The sequence below is a fragment of the Falco rusticolus genome, chromosome 4 (assembly GCF_015220075.1).
Source record: "Falco rusticolus isolate bFalRus1 chromosome 4, bFalRus1.pri, whole genome shotgun sequence".
NCBI lineage: Eukaryota > Metazoa > Chordata > Aves > Falconiformes > Falconidae > Falco > Falco rusticolus.
In genome coordinates, this window is record NC_051190.1 from 3606420 (window position 1) to 3624976 (window position 18557).

At 47.6% G+C, this 18557-nt stretch overlaps 2 protein-coding genes and 1 long non-coding RNA gene across 6 annotated transcripts; 2 read left to right on the forward strand and 1 right to left on the reverse strand.

Moving 5' to 3' along the window:
• Positions 1 to 509: 509 nt before the first annotated feature.
• MKRN2OS (MKRN2 opposite strand) lies at positions 510 to 5052 on the reverse strand. 3 transcript variants are annotated; one of them, XM_037384671.1, is made up of 4 exons: positions 4757 to 5052; positions 4590 to 4639; positions 3818 to 3980; positions 510 to 1255 (listed from the first exon to the last, which is right to left on the reverse strand). In XM_037384671.1, the coding sequence occupies exons 1-4, from the start codon at positions 4960 to 4962 to the stop codon at positions 1036 to 1038; spliced, it is 639 nt and encodes a 212-aa protein (XP_037240568.1). In that variant the 5' UTR covers positions 4963 to 5052; the 3' UTR covers positions 510 to 1035. The 3 variants fall into 3 exon arrangements, with proteins under 3 accessions (XP_037240568.1, XP_037240570.1, XP_037240569.1); XM_037384673.1 differs by having other exon boundaries at positions 4606 to 4639; positions 4757 to 5020; XM_037384672.1 differs by lacking the exons at positions 4590 to 4639; positions 4757 to 5052 and adding an exon at positions 4087 to 4553.
• LOC119146668 lies at positions 2249 to 3363 on the forward strand. Its single transcript, XR_005103811.1, has 2 exons — positions 2249 to 2796; positions 2830 to 3363. It is a non-coding gene; the product is annotated as an uncharacterized LOC119146668 (long non-coding RNA).
• MKRN2 (makorin ring finger protein 2) lies at positions 5022 to 18436 on the forward strand. 2 transcript variants are annotated; one of them, XM_037384669.1, is made up of 8 exons: positions 5022 to 5156; positions 5465 to 5593; positions 7156 to 7334; positions 8111 to 8415; positions 9917 to 10131; positions 11760 to 11870; positions 14024 to 14168; positions 14787 to 18436. In XM_037384669.1, the coding sequence occupies exons 1-8, from the start codon at positions 5131 to 5133 to the stop codon at positions 14928 to 14930; spliced, it is 1254 nt and encodes a 417-aa protein (XP_037240566.1). In that variant the 5' UTR covers positions 5022 to 5130; the 3' UTR covers positions 14931 to 18436. The 2 variants fall into 2 exon arrangements, with proteins under 2 accessions (XP_037240566.1, XP_037240567.1); XM_037384670.1 differs by lacking the exons at positions 5022 to 5156; positions 5465 to 5593 and adding an exon at positions 5924 to 6597.
• Positions 18437 to 18557: the final 121 nt, after the last annotated feature.

Sequence of the window (18557 nt, forward strand, 5' to 3'; positions counted from 1 at the left end):
AGTATTGGGTGGGCAGGGTCAGTGCGGTTTGTGTCTACAAAAGTATAAACTGGATGTGGACAAAACCCCAATCGTTCATGACTACATCTCCATCTTTGAGAAAACAGGACCTGAATCTAGACTAAAACCAGCTTTCTTTGCAGAAATTAGCAGAAGGGAAAAAAAAAAAAGCTGAAATTATTTTCTTAAACCAGAACCAAAAGTAAAGTGAAATTGCACAAAATTATGGACTGCACAATTCTGACTTCAGCATACACTTCCATGTAATGTACAACAGGTAAAAGTGCTGTTGGAGGATATCTTTAATTTTTTTTAACTTAAATTTCTTTTTGTTAAGTTGTAAAGTTTTAACTCTGAGAGGAATCCTGAGGAGTCCATTTCTTATTACGGATACTAACAGAGACACTAAATTATTATCTTTTAACGTTAAGCACCTGTCTTGGATTGAGGAACAAATGTGCAAAATGTAAAGAAGAACTGGAAAATAAATACATCTGACAGAGGCTGGATTGATTTATTGTTATATTTATTAGTAATTAAAGTAAAAGAAAATAACTTTACATGTAGTGAATGTGCGTTAAGTCAGACTTTGGATTTCAGCAGCATGCAAGCACAAATTTCCCCCCCCCCCCTTTTTTTTTCACTCATCAGTAAACAAATGTGACAGGAAAAAAAAACATTTTGGTGCATTACAGCTTAAGTTACCACAGTTCACTTGTTAAAACCCTTAATTACATTGCAGTTACGATTCCTGGTCTTGGCAGAACAGAACATAGAGTGAATGTAAATAGGAAAACGTTTTTCCATACAAATAGTACTGAGAAACAAATTTTCTGTGGTGTGTACACTGTATGTAATTTCATTCTAATGCACAAATTCAGTTTCCCGATTCCTCCATGATGTGCAGCTTAACATGTAAAGTTAATTGTGTTTTTTGAATACATTAAGTAGATTGTGCATCTTAAACCCTGAGATCTGGAGTCTTAAGACTTCCTATTGCCTGTTGTAGATGTTTAATATAGCAGCTTGTTATTTTCAGCACTGCTTTTCTTGATCAGGAAGGGGTACAATGTAGAAATCATTAGCTGTTAGCTCCTGATGCAGAGTTATGTATTTAGCAGCTTTCTTTGTCTGTGGGATCACAAATTTCTCTGTAAATTCACTTTTACTCATTTGCCGTTTTCCTTGTGCAGTCAGTATGCTGTTAATGAATGCCAGTGCGTATGTGTAGCAGTTGTGGTTGTGTTCTTCATACCTAGGAAAAATACACTGGTAGTAAGAGCTAGCACTAATCCATTAAGTACTGTGCATGGAGGAGTATTTTACTGAGTGAAATGAAGCATGTGCTCTCCAAGAACTACTGCCGCTTTCCTTTAATGCTGGTGTTTAAACACGTTCTATGTATTGCAAGTTGCACTTTCCAGCCAGGAGTACTAGAAACTGTGAGCATAAAACAAAGAAAAAAAAAAAAGGAAAAGAAAAAAGCAAGAGGGCTACAGATCTTACAATAATGAGTTCTTATTTTTTCATACTTACTTGGCTTTTACCTTGTTAACCTGTGCTCTTGATGTATTGTTACTCTGTTATCTTGAAAACTTCTTCCTGCAGCAGTAGTGTTAATTGTGCCACTATGTGGGCTTCCCCCAGTGTGGCATGAACTTGGAAGGTTACTTCAAATCAAGTGATTTCTGTCCCTAGTATGTTGATACAGCTGCTATAGAGTGTGCTAGTCAAACTCCCATTGGCAACAATTTGTGCCATTGTGCAAGGACAGAAATACCCAGTAGGAGTAGCAGCCATTTAAAATGTTTGTGCCCTTTTTATCTTTTTTTCCCCTGCTACCCTACCCTATGAGCATGTGGCCTTTACCTGTTCACGGTCAGACTGTTTCTTGGGTTCTCCCAAATGTTTCATGTTGGCCACTAACCACTTCAGTAATTTATTCCATTCCCTCACTCACATAGTGCAGTTTATTCCACTGGTCCTGTATTGTGGATAACTGGTTAGCTGGAAAGGGTCACATAGACATAGTCCAGCTGGCTGGACAAAAATGCACATCGCTCTCAGCTTATCTGAAGTAAAGCAAAATACACTGTCTTTGGCTGTTCTTGTTACACAATAACAGGAAGATTTCGGTGGGAAAAGCATGTTGCAGGTGGGAACAGAAAACTACAGAAGAGAAACTAGGGGCGGGCTTGGTATTTAGGCAACTAACCAATAATGAGCTTAACTTTTGTAATATGTATGAGCTAATTATAACAAGGCATAAAAGGTGACTTGTAAGGTACAATAAATGAAGTCTGCTGCTCACTCATATTGAGTGACTGTGTCTTCCCTCCGTCGTGACACTGTATAACTGTCTTTAATACAGAGCTGCCTAATCCTCAAGCTTCTTCCCTAATTGCCTCAGCCTGTGTCATTTTTCCCTTGTTCTTCCTAGCCCTGTGACTCATTCCTTGCCTTGTACTGTTGGTGCCTCAGTGGTCTCTGTTGCCACAGGGAATCTTCTGTGAGGCTTGCCTGTCACCCCTGGGAATTTACAAGGTGTCTGTGCAAGGTCTGAGGACTGTGGGTATGAAAAGCAACCCTGAGCCCAGGTCAGGACAGCTGTTTTCTTCAAAGCTCTTCTGGTGTTTGTTAAGGGTAACGGAGTGACTATGAGCTCCCACTTAGTAAGCAAGCAATTTGCCACAGTGTACTTGCTTTACCAAAATAACTGTTAAAGAAAAATAATTGAGTAACTTCAGGAGTGGCCACCATTGTTGTGCACTACAAAACATCTGGAAACAAAACAGTGTTGGGTTCACCAGCTCAGGGCTCAGTCCACAGACACAAATCCTGTTAGCTTTATGAGTTCCATAAACATTTAAAAACTCTTATCCTAGGTCAAATTCTTTCATCTCCTGGTGCTAGGGTGATAATAAATTATTTCTGAAATTTTATCAAGCAGCACATAAAGAACTGCTGAAAAATGCTTTTGGTTTGATGGTTGTTTTTTTCCTCTTATATGACATCTGCATTCATTACCTTAAATCCTTCATGGACCTGCGCTCAGACGGGCTGTCGCTGGGCAGTTACAGAGGGACAGCTCGGGCACTGGCTGTTTTGGGGGGAGCAGGCTGCTTTGTCACCAGCCCGCTTGGTGATGTGGCAGTGCACGGTTTAGCTGGGCTTCGTAACTTGTAACACTGTCGTCGGGCACGAACTTCAAGGAAAGCTACAAACAACTGAACATTCTTGCTGGAACATACTGGTTTAATGCAAAATATGTGGAAGCCTTTCTGTAGTGAACTGTCCAAAGCAATGTTACGGATCAGCTGGAAATGAGCCTGACCATGTTTCCCATTTCTGATCACTGACAACTGGATGCAAGGTCTGGGCAAGAATCCCATCAATGTAGTCAGCTTTTAAATGCAAATACACCTAAAACTGCTGAAACCTTGAAGAAATAATGACGGAATCATGCCTGGACTTTTCTACACAGCAGCACTCCGTGTTTCACTGAACTGTTGTCTTTTCACACTAAATTCTTTTGTTGCTGAAGAAAACTTCCCTAGAACGATCTCTTTATTTTAGAGCTTTTACATTCTAGCAGATGAGTTCATTACTGACAGCTTAAAAACACTCTCTCCGTTTAACAGGGCCAGTAGGTTTCCTGACAGCCTGACGGCGTTGCTCGCGCTGGATTGTTAGGCCTGTGTGTTCTGAAGGAGCAAGGCTCTGAATGAACCGCAGCCTCTCAGGGTCCAAAACAGAACAGCTTGATTTATCATCCCAGACTAAAAACTCTATTGCATCCAGCTTTCAAACCACCTACCTGTGAGGAAGCCAGGTCTCTCCCTCAGAAAATTCCTCTAGGAGCTTATCCCACTGCTGAAGAAGCCCAAACATGTCTGGCTGTACCAGTGGGATGCTGATGCACTGTTCCCATCCAGTTTCAGCTCTGTGAATGCCCTCATCGTCGTAATTATACACCACGCCTGAAAATAGAGCAGCAGATTGTCAGGTGCCGCTGGAGAATCAGATCCATGGCGGAGGGGGGGGCGTGTGTTTTAAGTAATGAAAGCTGCTACTAGTTTTCCATACTGGCATTTCTTAGGCTGGCTGTAGTCGCTTCCTTTCAGTGGCTACAGGTAGAAAAATGCGGTCCTTTCATCAAACACCTGCTCTGCTTCTGCAGGGCAAGCTCGGGTGGCTTTTGATAATGAAAGCAAGGACAACCAGGCAGCTTTTCTAACACACACACACACCCCAGTTAGACCAGCTTCACAGTAAACGAACACAGAAAGTGTGATTTTTGCAGGGTGGGCTTACTCTAGGAGAGCCTGGTATGTTTTTGGAGGTTTTTTTAGGAGGCTTTTTAAAATTTTGTTTAATTAGGGGGAGTTTTAGAATTAGCAAAAAACGTAAGTGGAGATTTCCTGCGTATCTGTAAAGCTTTTTACTTCCCTGCGCGGGGAGCACAAGGCACCCGGCGGCTCCGCTCCGGCCTCAGCTGGCGGCGGCGGGGCCGGTCCCGCCGCTCCCGCGGGTTCCCGGGCCGGGCAGCGGGACCGGGCCGAGCCGCGGGGTCTGCAGGCGCTCCGTACCGTGAGTGCTGGTCACCCCCACGTGCAGGTCCGCCCGCCCGTCGTACCCCCTGGAAGAAAGGCAGCGGCGTCGGCGGCGGGCCCGGCGGGCACCCCCGCTGCAGGCACGGCGGGCGCCGGGTGCCGGCCCAGCAGCGCGCAGCCCGGGGGCGGCCCGCGGGCCCTACCCGAGGAAGGTGCCGGCGGCGGGCCGCAGGAGGAAGGCGCAGCGCTGGCGGTGGCCCTGGCGGAAGGGGCTGGGCAGGCGGACGGGGGCGGCGGGCAGCCCGGCGCCGCGCAGGGGGCGGCCGCAGGCGGGGCAGCGCGGCGGCGCCCGGCGGCAGAAGATGTCGGCCCCGCAGTGCCGCACCCGCAGGATGGCGGCCTCCGCCATGGCGCCGCGCCGCCGCCCGCCTCCCCGTGGTCCGCCTGCGCAGCGCTCTAGCCCGCCCCGGCGCGCTCTGTGGCGCGGCGCTGAATAGTGCCCGGGCGGGCCCCGCCCCCGGCCCGCGGCGGAGCGGAACCGGGCAGGCGGGGCGGCGCGGCCCGGAGCCGGGCCAGGATGAGCACGAAGCAGGTGACCTGCAGGTGAGCGCTGCCGCCGCCCGGCCCCGCCGAGCTGCCCGCGGCCTGCCTGGGGCCTGCCCGCGGCCTGCCTGGGGCCTGCCCGCGGCCTGCTCGGCGCCTGGCCGGGGCCTGCCTGCGGCCTGCGAGGACAAGGCGGCGGAGGCCTCCCAGGCTGGGCCCCGGTGTAGGCCCCGGCGGCGGCAGCGCCCTCTCCTGCGCTGGGGCAGCCCGGGCCGGGCGGCGGCGGGGGCCCCGGTGGCGGAGCGGGCAGGGCCCATTCCCCCCCCCCCGGCTCCGCACGGACCTCTGACCGTTGCTGCTTCCCCCAGGTACTACCTCCAGGGCGTGTGTCGGGAGGGCAGCAAGTGCCTGTTCTCGCACGATTTATCGACGAGCAGATCGTCCACCATCTGCAAGTACTACCAGAAGGGACAGTGTGCCTACGGGGCGCGGTGCAGGTAAACGCCGGGTGCTTTGTGGAAGAGCCGGGCATCGCAATCACATGCAGACTGCTTTAAACCCCAGGGAATCTGAGCTCAAGATAAGATGGTAAAGGGAACGAAATAAGATATTAAATATGGGCTTTTTCTCCCAGCACCGAAACCAGCTTATGGGTCCGGTGTTATAGTTCTGCTCAATTTTGGTTGGCTTCAGCAGTTATTTTACTCTGTAGTGATTAAACCATAGGTATCATGTATGTTTTTTATCCCATTCTTACTGTAGTAAGACCTATTAAATGCAAAAACGGAGCCTGCAACTTCGTGGGAAATAGCGTTGGGCAGCATGGTTTGCGTTCCCTATTACCGGCCCTCCCGAGGGACCTTGTAGCCTCCTTCGTGCAGAACCTGCTGCACAGTTTCAAGGACTTTCAGTTCTGTCTCAGTCGCTCCCCTGGGTTTGGTGGGAAAGCTGAACAGTATCATGCCTTGCCCTGAAGACTGATGGGTAAAACTGCTGGAGAAAGGCTGCAGTAAATACCGTGTGTTACTTAATGTTCCGTTCCATCGGGGATGTGCCACAGGGGCAGCTCCTTTGTGCAGGAATTCTGGTCACAGCTGGGAGACCTGTTTGTGCCTTCGCCTGACAGCAGCGTGGCAGTGATTGCAATGGCTTGGTTGTATTTCCTTTCCTTCCCTTAGCTCGTGCTACCAAGCTCGGCTCAGGCGATGGAACGTTAGTGTTTTCCGTAGCTTCCATTAGCTGCTCGCACTGGATCAGTAGTGGGTGATGTTGGCAGCCATGTCACTCACGGGGCCCACGTCATATCCTGACTGGACCCTAAAGGTGGCTGCAGCGCCTGTTGCTGTTTCACTCCAGCAGTTTTGCTGGAGCTGGAGGCACTCGATGCACGCAAGCGGTTTATGTGTATGGCAGGTCCCTGGGCACGTGCAGGTCCTGAGTACAGGACCAGAAACCGAGACAGAGAATGTTTTCGTTCCCATCAGAAATGCTCTACCTTTGGGTATGTCCATGGCTTTACTGGAGCAGCCTCTTTGCCGCACTGATCGCTTCTCCTCTGCTGCTGGAATATGTTCCATGGCTTTGCTGGATGTTTCGAGTCCTTTCCTATCCTGTTTGCAAATACTGCATCTTCTGGGGTGTGGGAGCATAAAGTCTAAGTGTTGCTGCTTGCAGGGGGAAGCGAAGCTCACAAAATGTCACTCCTTCCTGCACAGCGTTTTGATGTTGCTTCTTTGAGAAATGCCAGCGAACCTGTTTGTGTGAGGGGGTGACGAGGATCTAATTTATGTGTGCATGACTAATGTTCTTTCAGCTATGCTGTGTGTCTCTGGAGAAGAAAACACAGGTGTGCTTTCAGAGGCATCCATTTTTTGAGACTGAGAAGCCTTTAGGTCTGGCTTTGAAAGAGACTGAGCAAGTTCAGTCAACTTGTCAGAACAATCCTTTAAAAAAAAAGTAGCTATTCAGTTTTGGTTTAAGTATTCATCAGGGCGGTGTCCTGCCACTGTGCCAAGTTTAGCCTCTGTAACACTTGTTCCATCTTTTTTTCCTTTCGCAGGTATGATCACACCCGACTTCCTGCGTCGGGGGGTGCAGCGGCCCCGGCGCCGCCTCCGCTCCCGTCGGCAGCACTGCACAACCCTCGCCATCCTGCCGAGCACAGCGCGCCGGGCGTCAGGAGCAAACCGCATGAGGCTGGCAGGCGGGAGAAGAAAACGCTGGTGCTCAGGGACAGAAGTGAGTGGGAGCGGTGCTGTGCTCGTCCTCCTTGATGCTTGACAGGAGTTAGGTAGTTTTTCTCCTTTTATTGCTTGAGTTTCCTGGACAGCTGGAGAGGTGTGGTCAGACTTTCTCCCGATGAGGCCTCGTTCCTCGAGAGGCTTGGGCCTGTCAGTACCTGGTAATGGCCGTGTCCAGCCGACCGACTTTTAGCCTGGTGTTCCCCAAAAGATGGGGTTTGGTTTGGGGGATTTTTGGGGGTGGGGTTTTTTTTTATTATTTTGATTTAGGGTTTTTTGGTTAAAATATCTCTGCCCCTCAGATCTTTTTTGGTACGTGTCGCTCTCAACCTGAGGGCGTTTAAAATGCTAAGAAACCTGGTTGCTTTCTGCCGGGCTGCCTGGCACGGATTGTGCCAGCCCTTAGGAACACAGGATGGAGACATCCGTCCACACCTGATGGGCAGGGCAGAGGAGCCGAGCCCCGCTGCCACCTGCAAGCTGTCCCCACCTGTTCTCGCAGTCACATTGAACGGGCCAGTTGCCCTCCTGTGTACCAGAGGACTTTTTAGCCTATTTGTAAATGGAAAACAGCTCACGAAATTTTTAAATGGAACTTTTTGCTTGGTAATTTGTGACAAGCCTTGTGGTTTGCGAGCAAAAGAGGCTTAGAGGAAACTTTAAAAAAGTCCCAAACCAATAACTGGCAATCATTGGAAAGAAGGTCTGTGGAGCTTCTTGAGTGGGTTTTGTGCAGTGTCTTGTGTGGTTCATACCGTGTCCTTGTTTTCTAAGATCTGTGTGGCCTGAATGAAGAAAAGCAGAAACCCAGCACCGCAGGCGATGTGGTGTGTTGCAGTGACCAAAACGATAATCCGGAAATGAAGCCCCATTCGTATTTGGAAGCTATTTGCAGCGGATTGGAAGACCCGGTAGCTGGAAGCTCCTGTGCGGATGGAGAGCAGCTGTGTCCTTATGCTGCAGCGGGAGCGTGCCACTTCGGAGATCGCTGCCTTTACCTCCACGGAGATGTGTGCGAGATCTGTGGATTGCAAGTACTTCACCCTTTCGACCAAGAACAGAGGAAGGCTCACGAGATGGTAATATTAACATGAAAATGGTGTGAGATTCGCTTGGCTCGGTGCAAGATTTGGTTTGTTTGCGCTAAAATCTAAGGATGTGTTTTGTAGAAGAGCCTGTTGTTCCAAAGAGCTTTTGTTTTGCTGGTTTTCTAGCTATAAAATTATCCTAAGAGGTCTGTTCAAGCATCTGGGGCTTAATTGGTAACAGTGATGCAGAGCGCCTTTTACAGCAACTTCTTTTTTTCCCATTTCATCCTTATCAGAAACTTGCCTGCAGCCTTCTCCCAGACCACCCTAAAGTGCTGGGAAAATGTCTTTTGTAACTTACACGACATCTCGGTGGTACGTTATGTACAGTGGAGGAGAGAAACTGTGGGCTGCTGCAGGCTTGTGAGAGCCTTGTCAGTCTGCTGAGTCACCTCTTCAGATGTTCTTCGTGGTGGTGGCTGATTTGAGGGCAGTGTCACGTAGGGACAGACGGAGCGGAGTACAGAGGGTTTGGAGCTGGACTTGAAGTGGGGTGGCTGGAGGGACTCGATGAGGAATTGGTTGGGTGAAGATGGGCTTAAGGGGCTGCTCTTTTCCCTGCCCGGCTACCAGTCCTCAGGGCTGAGGAGGAGAAAGACCAGCAGCATTAGCAGTTACTGAATCACAAGTCCCTTCAGAGTCTGAAGTAAAATCCAAGGGGTTAAAAACCTCAGGTTCTGGGCAGTCAGTGTATACTTGCAACAGGTGCTGCTGTAGGAGCTCTCCCCTCTGCTGAGAGCTCGTTGGTACCTGGCAGGGTGTCTGTCACCGCGGCCGCTGGGTGCTCAGCTCCGGCAGCAGAGGTGTGTGCTGGGTGAGAAGGTGTGCTAGTCGAAATGCTGCTTCTGATGTGGAATTACTGTGTGTCCTTTTTATTTTTTAATTATTATTGTTGTTATTATTATTATTATTATTGTTATTCTGAAATTTATTTTAATTGTCAAGTCCGGGGACCTTTGACAAGTAAAACTATGCAGGTGTAACCACCAGCTCACCTTGTAGGGCTGTGAGAGTGTAAATTGGTTATTGACTGTCGCTGCTGGGATACTGTGAGCAGAAGTGATGTAGGGAAGCCTGGATAAGAGGCTTATCCCTTAGCTGGGGTATCTGGTGAGTGAGTGTGGCCTTAATGATAAGCAGAGTAACATTTTGAGTGTGGCCCCCATTCCGGGTCCTGAATTAGATGGTTTGTGGGGGTCTTTGACACATCTCCTTGCGCAATACCTGTTCCGTGACAGAGATACAGAAAGAGGTACAGGGAAGTGCTTGCGCGCCCTTACTCCTGATACCCTGAAGCTGCAGAGAACACCGGAAGGGCTTGAATACGTGATTGAACGTAGTGTTCTTAAATTATGATGATGAAGGTAGGAGTGATGCTCTTAATGAGTGTACTTGGGTTTTCCTGTAAGAGATTCTTTCCATAGACGGTTGTTTTACAAGGAGCGGGCTGCTACGTGGGCTGCAGTAACCGGTGATGTCTCTCCTGTGACAGATGTGCATGGCGACCTTTGAGCATGACATGGAGAAGGCCTTTGCCTTTCAGGCAAGTCAGAACAAAGTGTGCAGTATCTGCATGGAAGTGGTGTACGAGAAACCGTCAGCCTCTGAGCGGAGGTTTGGGATCCTTTCCAACTGCAATCACACGTACTGCTTGTCTTGCATCCGGCAGTGGAGGTGTGCCAAGCAGTTCGAGAATCAAATCATAAAGTAAGTTGATGTTAGCCAGAGCCTCTTCTCTGGGGCCTGTGTCAGTGAGATAGCCTCGCTGGGGTGCTTTGACTCGATACAGAAATAAACCCGGTGGTAAGGGATTCTGTAGCTGTAAATATTAACATAGCAATTAGTAAGACCTGAGCTCAGAAAATCCTGGTCCCAGGTGCTGGCAGATTCCAGGATCTTGTTATGTGGCCACGAGAACTACCTTCAAGACCACTAGGATGCATCGGGTAACCTTTGGTAACCGTTTACTTACGTGCTGTGGTCCTGTACGGGCCCTTGGTGGCTTAGCCCTCTCTCGCTGCGTTGACGGTGGGGCAGCGTGTGCACACGTGGGCTCTGGAACTGCTGAGACCTGGTTAACCAGCGCCCTTCGCCGTACCCTGCGTGCAAAACCCCTCCCTCCTTATTCTTGCCATGTATGTGCTCAGTTACTGGATGTTTCTCTAAATTACAGCTTACTTAAGCTAGATGTCCCACTAATCACACATTTATCTGTATCTGAGTAAACACCTTCATCGTCGAGCTCTATAAATAATGTATCCCAAACATTCTCAGATGAGAGAATGAAAAACGTCCAATTAGGGCAATTTCCTTTTTTTGAGCATCTCTTTGAAAACTCTCTCAAGTTACAAGCACACCGAGGAAAAGGTGGGAAATATTTTCAGTATTCTGCCAAAATAGGTTGTTCTGGACAACTTTGATCATAGATGTCACTGAAGTGAACGTTAGCTCATTAGGACATAACCTGTGCTGGAGTCAAGCTTTTGTTGGCCAGGTGCTGTTGCCCGCAGTAGGGACTGGGAAGGAGTTGTTGGGGTTTTTGTGTTGTGGTTTTTTGTGGGGGTTTGGGGAGTTTGGTTTTTGGGGTGGTTTTTTGTTTGTTGGGTTTTTTTTAAGAAACAGTGCCCTGGACTCTGCTTTGGGTTTGGGTTAAGTACTGCTACAAGTTCTTCAAACATGGTTTTTTACACTTCTCCATAATGGTGAACATACTGGTCCTTGCAAAGTTAACCTAAAGGAGGGACTTGGCTTAGTCATGGAAGCGCTGCCTGCTGGGAGACGGGGTGTTCTGTGGGACTTGTGGGACCGTGGTAACAGCCTTTCCTGGGCTTGCTGAGGGACTGAAGTTGCGTATTTGGTTCTTGTAGTTCCTTGCGTAGAAATCCATCGTGTAAAACCATGAAGCGCACAGCTCGTCGCTGCTGGTAGCAGTCAGATCACATCTCAAAGGCTCGGGGACCTTCCTCTGTCCCTTCTCAGCTGGTCTGGCTTTCTGCTGCGTGGGAGCCGCGGTGTCCCATAATCATTACGGTTTATTTCTCTGTATTTGGATTAGCAAATGCAGTTTAGTTCTGCATACAGAGGAGACACCCATTCCTTTTGGTCAAGTCTAGAAGCAAACACAAGGTAGCGTGGGCCCTGGCTGCACTGAGTGGGTTATTTCGATCAAAACTAATAACAAGCACGCACGTGTGTGCCGTGCTGACGTGTGAAAAGGCGTCTGCTGCTTCCGTGTGACAAACCATCTCCCTTTCCCTTGGGAGACTGCAGATTTACTGAGGAGTGTCACTCTTGGAAAGTAACGGAGCGTTGCTGTTTGGTTTTGCTCCGTTAAGGTCCTGCCCGGAATGCCGTGTGATATCCGAGTTTGTCATTCCCAGTGCTTACTGGGTGGAAGACCAGGAGAAGAAGAACGAGCTGATCGAAGCATTTAAGCAGGGAGTGGGGTAAGTTTGGTAACAAACTACAAACACTGTTTACGTCGTCCTTAAGATAGATGTGCTAAGACTTAGTCTAAGTGCCTGTATTTTGAAGCTTTCTTAATTACAAACCAATCTACAGAAAACTTTTAATCTCCGTTAACGCATTTATTTAACTTTGTGACTGCCACGAAAGGGTCTGTCATGTAACTCTAGATCAGAAACTCTTCGTGCTCACTGTGCTCTGAAACGCCGAAGCTGTTTCAGTTCACTTGCCAAAATTGGCTTGTCGATCCCTTGGACGTAGTTCCCTGGAAGGTTGTCGCTTACTGAGGAAAACAAGTAGGGAAGGGAGATGTCGTGCTCTTGAAATACGGGATAAAAATTCCACCGGGTTTTTGTAATGTCTGCTGGAAATGGAACCCACTGCCTGAGCGCGTGCCTTTTGTTGACGCAGCGAGGACGTGCCTGGTGCTGGGGGCGCTGGGAGAGGGCTGCTGAGGGGCAGGGTTCCAGCAGCTTTGCCGAGCTGCGCTTGCCTGGAATGTGTCGGGGCTGCGCAGCTGGCACGTCAGGAAGGCAGCGGTACTTACCTCCTCGCTCGCCCTTCTGAAGGCATCCGCGGAGCTGTGCCTGCCCCGAGCCGGTGGTCGCGATTTTCCTGAAGGCTGTGCAGCTTCATCCCGTGGTGTGCACCACCCTTGACGCACGGCCTTCGGAGTACGGAAAAAAACCCAGGCCTTGCCGAAATCCGTACAGAGCTGTTGCTGCTCAGGAAGGTTGTAAGTCTCTGAAGTCCTGCTACAACGCAGCAGAATGGCTGAAAGCGGCCCTGCGCCATTAAACGTTTAATCCAGCATCTGGGCTTGTTTTACCTTATAGTCAGGCAAAATACTGGAGGAAAATCAGTCGTTTTTAACTGAGGCTCATCAGACACAGTTTGTTTTCAATGCCCTGCGGCTGGTTTATTTTAATCCGTAAGGGCTTTGAATTGAGGGTGGTAAGTTGCGTTGGGAAGCCCCAGCTCTGCAGTTTTTAGCTGGCCGTGCTGTCAGCAAGGTGAGCGTCTGTGTGACTGCAGCCGCGGTGCCAGGTGGCGTTGGAAGTCGGGTTTGGCCCCTGCCAACCTGTCCTGTAGAAGAAAATAGAAAAAGGGGGTTTGCGTAAGCGCTCAGCTAAGACTAATGCTTTGTGTTGTAGATGAAAACATCTTTTGTACAGAAATTCTATGGATAGATCTCTTGGCAGTCACTTTAACTTGAGGATTTAGTATTCCGTGGAATGAAAAAATGCTACTAAAGTGGAGTCTAAGCGAAGAGCAGGGGGTCACGCCACCACAAATCCATTCAATTTACATGCCAGCGCAGGACGAAAATAAATTTCAGACCTACAACCTGGAGGTCACAGACTACTTGAGCTCCAAACCAAGACAAATTCATCCTGCTTTTAATGCACCGCCTCCTTCGGGGATTTCAGGTGTTTGGGGTGTTTTTGTTACGTTGACGTTTCCTTCTCCATTTAATTGCTATTAGATGGACTGTAGCAATGTCTTGGGAACCAGTTTCATCACTATTTGCATATTGAGTTTACGAGTCCAGTTGCATTGTGCAGCCTCTTCAGCAGTTTCTCACTGGAGAACAGTCCCCCAGGCCCCGCGTGCCGCTGCGCTGCCCCTGTAAGGAACACCTTTCCAAAACTTGCTGCGTAGCTTGCGCAGCTTGGTTGAACAACAGAGCAGATGGGAACGTACATTAACAAAGTGTGCTCATAGGGCTTCCAGAGGAGATGATGGAGGAACTGTTCCGTAAAAAGGTAGTGGTGGAAAGTACAGGAGAGTTGTGCCGCTAGAAAAATAGCAACAAATTTTTTCATGGTGGTGAAGATGCACGTGTAGGATCGATGACATTCTTTGAGCATCCTTCACTTTCCATGTCTTAAGGTAGTTGAATTTTTTTTCTTCTTATAATGCTGTTCCTTTATGTACTTCTTTTTTCACTGCTAGTAATCTTTCCATCTATTTTGAGGGCTGTCAGGTAGGGAACGGGAGACCCAACCCGGGGCGTACTGGCAGCACCGGTACTTTGCATCACTGACCGAGGACGAGTTAAGCTGTGGAGAGTGAACTCTATCTACTTCCTTTCCTGGCTGAAGGCAATAACTCTCTCTTCTAATTAAATCAGGAAAAAGCCCTGCAAGTATTTTGAACAAGGGAAAGGAACTTGCCCGTTCGGAGGGAAGTGTCTTTACCTTCATGCGTATCCGGATGGGACACGAGCTGAACCCGAAAAACCAAGGAAACAGCTCAGCTCTGAGGGGACCGTGCGGGTAAGGGAATACTCCAGTCAAGTGTAATTAAAACCATGTTTTGAATGTACCTTACACTGCTTAAATACGTTTCATGCCATGCAGGGTCTCGGAGAAGTGAAGGAAGCACCCCCGCAACTTTCCTTGAGGGAAAGGTTTGTTATTAGGGAAGGAGAAGGCACCTTTTACTGAAAAGCAAAAATTTATTATAATAGTTTTAGTTTTTCAGCCAGTCTTTCTCATGGCAAACCTTTCTTCAAAGGAATTTTGCTGATCCAGCTTTCACCTACAGTATTAAAAACTGATCTCTCTTGCCTGCACGTCGCTGGCAGTAAGACCAGCTACCAAGTTTAAAGCTTTCTTGAAAACTGGCTGTGGCGGCGCCTTCATCGCGTGCCCGCAGCGCGTTCCTGCCGGCTAGGTTGCCCGCACCGTAATGGTGACCGAGCGGCCACCGCTTCGAATTGAACAGCACGTGCTGCTGAGCGGCAGCACACCCTAGCGCGAACCCAGCTTCCGAATCTCGGCTTCTCACCGACTTACTTCTTAACGAGGCAGCGAGGCTCGGTAAGGGCAGGCATTGCGACTGCACGGTGACGAGTACTGGTTCGTGCTCAGCCAGCTTTCCTTCTATTCCAGTTCTTCAATTCCGTGCGCCTGTGGGACTTTATTGAAGACAGAGAAAGTAGGACTGTGAGCAGCACAGACGACGAAGTGACAGAACTCGGAGAACTTTTCATGCACCTTTCTGGGGCCGAGGAGGATTCTGCTACTTCTCAGTAAAGAGAACGGAAGGTGCTTTCGTCTATAGCAATCTAGAGCTATTTATTTAGCGATGCTTTACACTTTCTACAGCACCGTTCGAATGAATGTGCCCTGTGGTTTACTTGTGCAGTCCTGGTAAAGTTTTCAGATAGTTTTTTGTATGGCAAAAAAAAAAAAAAAAAACCCCAACTAAAATATATTTAAAGAATGAAATCGATTGCATGGAAAAATCCCTTACTCCCGAGAGGGTTTCCTCCCTCTTTGGCCTGACGTAAGCTGTCTTGTGAGCTGAGTGGTAGTGTAAATACAGCTCCTCTCTTAACATTTAAAGCTGAAGCTGTTAAAAACTGTCGCTAAATCTATTTTGGGTGCTCCCCCCTCCCTCCCAAATCAACTCAATGTATATCTACAAAACCCCACTGGGAAGTGTGGTCAGTGTAGCTTTTTCTTCCTTAAAAAGGAGATTTACAAACTAATACGTCACACCTCAAAGCAGTACCTAGAGTTCAGGATAGAGTTTACTGTATTCTTACAGTGAGTTTGTTTCAGTAGTGGGGCCGGGACACTGCCTGGCTCTCAAGGACTCTGCCCGTTACGCTCCTACCCTTGTTTTAAAATACTAAGTGTGTGTAGTGGCAGGAAGTGTCTCTTAGCACACCTGTTGTAAAGCAAATAGAACTCTAATACGTTCAGGCAGAGCAACACTGGAGTCACAACTTACAGCGAAATTAAACTTAGAGCATGAATTGGATTTTGGAAACTGTGTCATGACAGTAAGTAGCTACTTTTAGTCACTGCAACAGTTGTAGTTACGTTTTTGTTCAATTTAAATCGAGGAAACCCTTGATGCAGGTTAAAAGAAGTAGCCAAGATTAAATGCAGTAACTAAAAGTTTTCTGATCTCCTTATGGCAGTGATCTTACAGTTTGCAACTGTGCAACCTCGGTAATTTCAGTTACAAAATAACCCGTTAGTTTAACAGCCGCTTTCCTGAAGTTCATGGTGTGGCTGACGGGTACCTGGGCTCAGCCATCTGCACCTTCTGAGGCCGTAATGGGGTCTTGGAACAGCCTCACCCCCAGCCGCAGCAGAAGTTCAAACGTTTCCCATGAAGTGACAGGTAGGGGGGCTGCCCGACGGGGGGGGTCCTGCCCCGGCGCTGCCCCCCACCACCCCTTTGCCTTTTCCAGATGAAGGACAGCAATGTGAAAGGCCCAGCAGGCGCCGGGTCTTAAGGCACACCTCTTCTGCGTTAATGGAATTATTACTGAATTTTATTTTTGTTAAAAATTCAGTTCATGTTTATATTGCAAAAGCAGGTTTCAATTTGATGGTGAAAAACGGTTCAAGGAGTTAATTCTGCCATTTGTCCTTTGTATGAACTTTGCAAGTGAAACTGAAAATTCAGCAAGGACGCAGCTGAAGCGGCTGCTGCGTAATAGAGCACGGAAACACCCGAGTACAGGCAGTTTTCTCCAGCACATTCAGCATACGGCCCCAAAGTAAGAAGAGGGCCAATGCAGCCGAGGGCTAAAGGTAAGAGGGCTTGCCCTTGAAAGGTTGCTTATCTTAACGACTCGAGCATTTCAGAGGGCTTGATTGTTGAGGGGACAAATGGCGTTGTGAAGCAGAGTGTGTGAAACCCTTAGGGCAGCGTGGCACACGGGGCGCCGCTCTGAGGGGCAGAACTGGGGTCTGGGTCACTGCCATAAAGCAAAACAGCAGAAACCGTAACCTGGATTCATAAATGGCACCAGTTAGTGGGGGGGCTTATCGTTCTGCTTCAGTGGTTGGTTTGCATTTCTGGGTCAAAACTGAGGCTGAGAAACCTTCTGGAGGGAAACATTTCATTTCTGTAAGGGTGCCAGCAGAAGAGGGAGAAACTCCTCCCATCTCTGCTGGCCAGGTTCCCTCAAACTGAGCGTGCGGGTTTTGCTCTCTCTTCTGACCTAGGAAATGTAACTTCTCCACAATCAAGTCCCCCTGAAGTTAATGTTTAACGATGCTTACTGCAGCGTCAGGCCTTAGGCTGGCAGTATCTACAACCACTTGCTTGTCTGCTTCTTTTTAAAACTGGCCTATGAAGGCCCCAGTGAAGGTCTTACTCTGTTAAGTCATTTTAGTGCAATTCTTCATCACTAATTACAGAGGTGAAGCAAAATGAAAGTATCACCAAGAGCGTACTCTCCAAGATGAATGCTCAAGAGGAGGTGCCCCGGCATACCTGAGGCTGCCCTGAGCCTCCCCACGGCAGCTTGTTTCTAGCAGGTCTTGCACAGATTTCTTTTTGCAGAAAGAAATATTTTCAGTAACAAAATACACCAAAAAGTGTCAATGAAGAGGACGTTTTTACCTTAAACAAGACATTCCTGATTTGCTTTGCCCCAAGACGACATTAACAGTAGTCTGAAATTAAAAGGATAGCTTGTTTTTCATAGCTACCTAGAGACTATTTTTTTTATAACTTAAGAGCAATCAGACTTTGAAACTCAGACCTTTTAAATTCTTCACTTAGCAGCTTTCATCTAATTTGACATTAAGTGCTGGTCAAAATAAGCCTAATCATCAAAAATATTTTTATTTTCCAAGAGACACGTAACCCATTTTAAAATCAGGAGTTAACGGTTTCTTTTTGGAAATTACAGCTAAAGTAAACGCTTTTTTTACCGTTTCTCCTTTCCCCTCTCTCCCCCCAAACTTATTAAAATAGAAGTAAAATGACAGATAAATTACGTTTAGAGAGGGTTGCAGTTAAAATACCAGGAATATTATTACAAATCACACAGAACTATATAGAACAGTTTCCTTCAACCCTCAACTTACTTTTTAGCAAGCAAGTTTTATGGTCACGCTCAATTATCACTTAAGGATTGATATTTCACCCATGTTATGAGATATTCTGAGGACGGTGTAGCTATTATTCTTTAAGTATGTGGCTGGCTTATGTACTACAAGTTCCTCTCTTCCCTTCCATGGGTGTTTTGCCTGCTGGAAATAAGCAGCCCGAACAGCCATTCGGGCGTCACAGGCAGTTAGGAGCTGCCCATGTACGCTGTCAGAATTCACAGCACAAGTATTTTGCCTAATAAATTTTCAGCAACTGTTTAGATTGAGACAAGAGTGACTACAGCTGTCTTGTCTCTTCACTCATTGGACCTCAGCGGTGTATTCAGAGAGGAGCCCCATAATGACCTGTATGCCCAAGGACAGACACAAAAGCCCAAGCTTCCATTCCAGCAACGGAAACCTGGCTTCCATTCTTTCCCTAATAAAGATCCTTAAACAGAATGCTATTCCAAAAAATAAATTCTTAGATTAAACCACCTGGTTTTTGTCATCTGTTAAGTTCAGCCAAGGCAAAATACTCAATTCTAGCCAAGTAAACAACAGGTTCACAGAAAATGTAATGCTGCTCAAAAATGGTGTATTCAAATACCTACACTGATGTACCATCCAGTCGGCTTAGCAAGCAGACGCTGCTGAAAGGTTATCGCAGTAGAATAAAAATGATCTTGTAATGGAAATGATTGGAAACCTATCGGCTGTCGTATCAAGTGTGTTTTTACTTGAACTGCTATTACTTATCCTAGTAACTTTTAAAACATTATTCAGAATGTCATTTTCTGAGGTTTTCAAATCTAGATG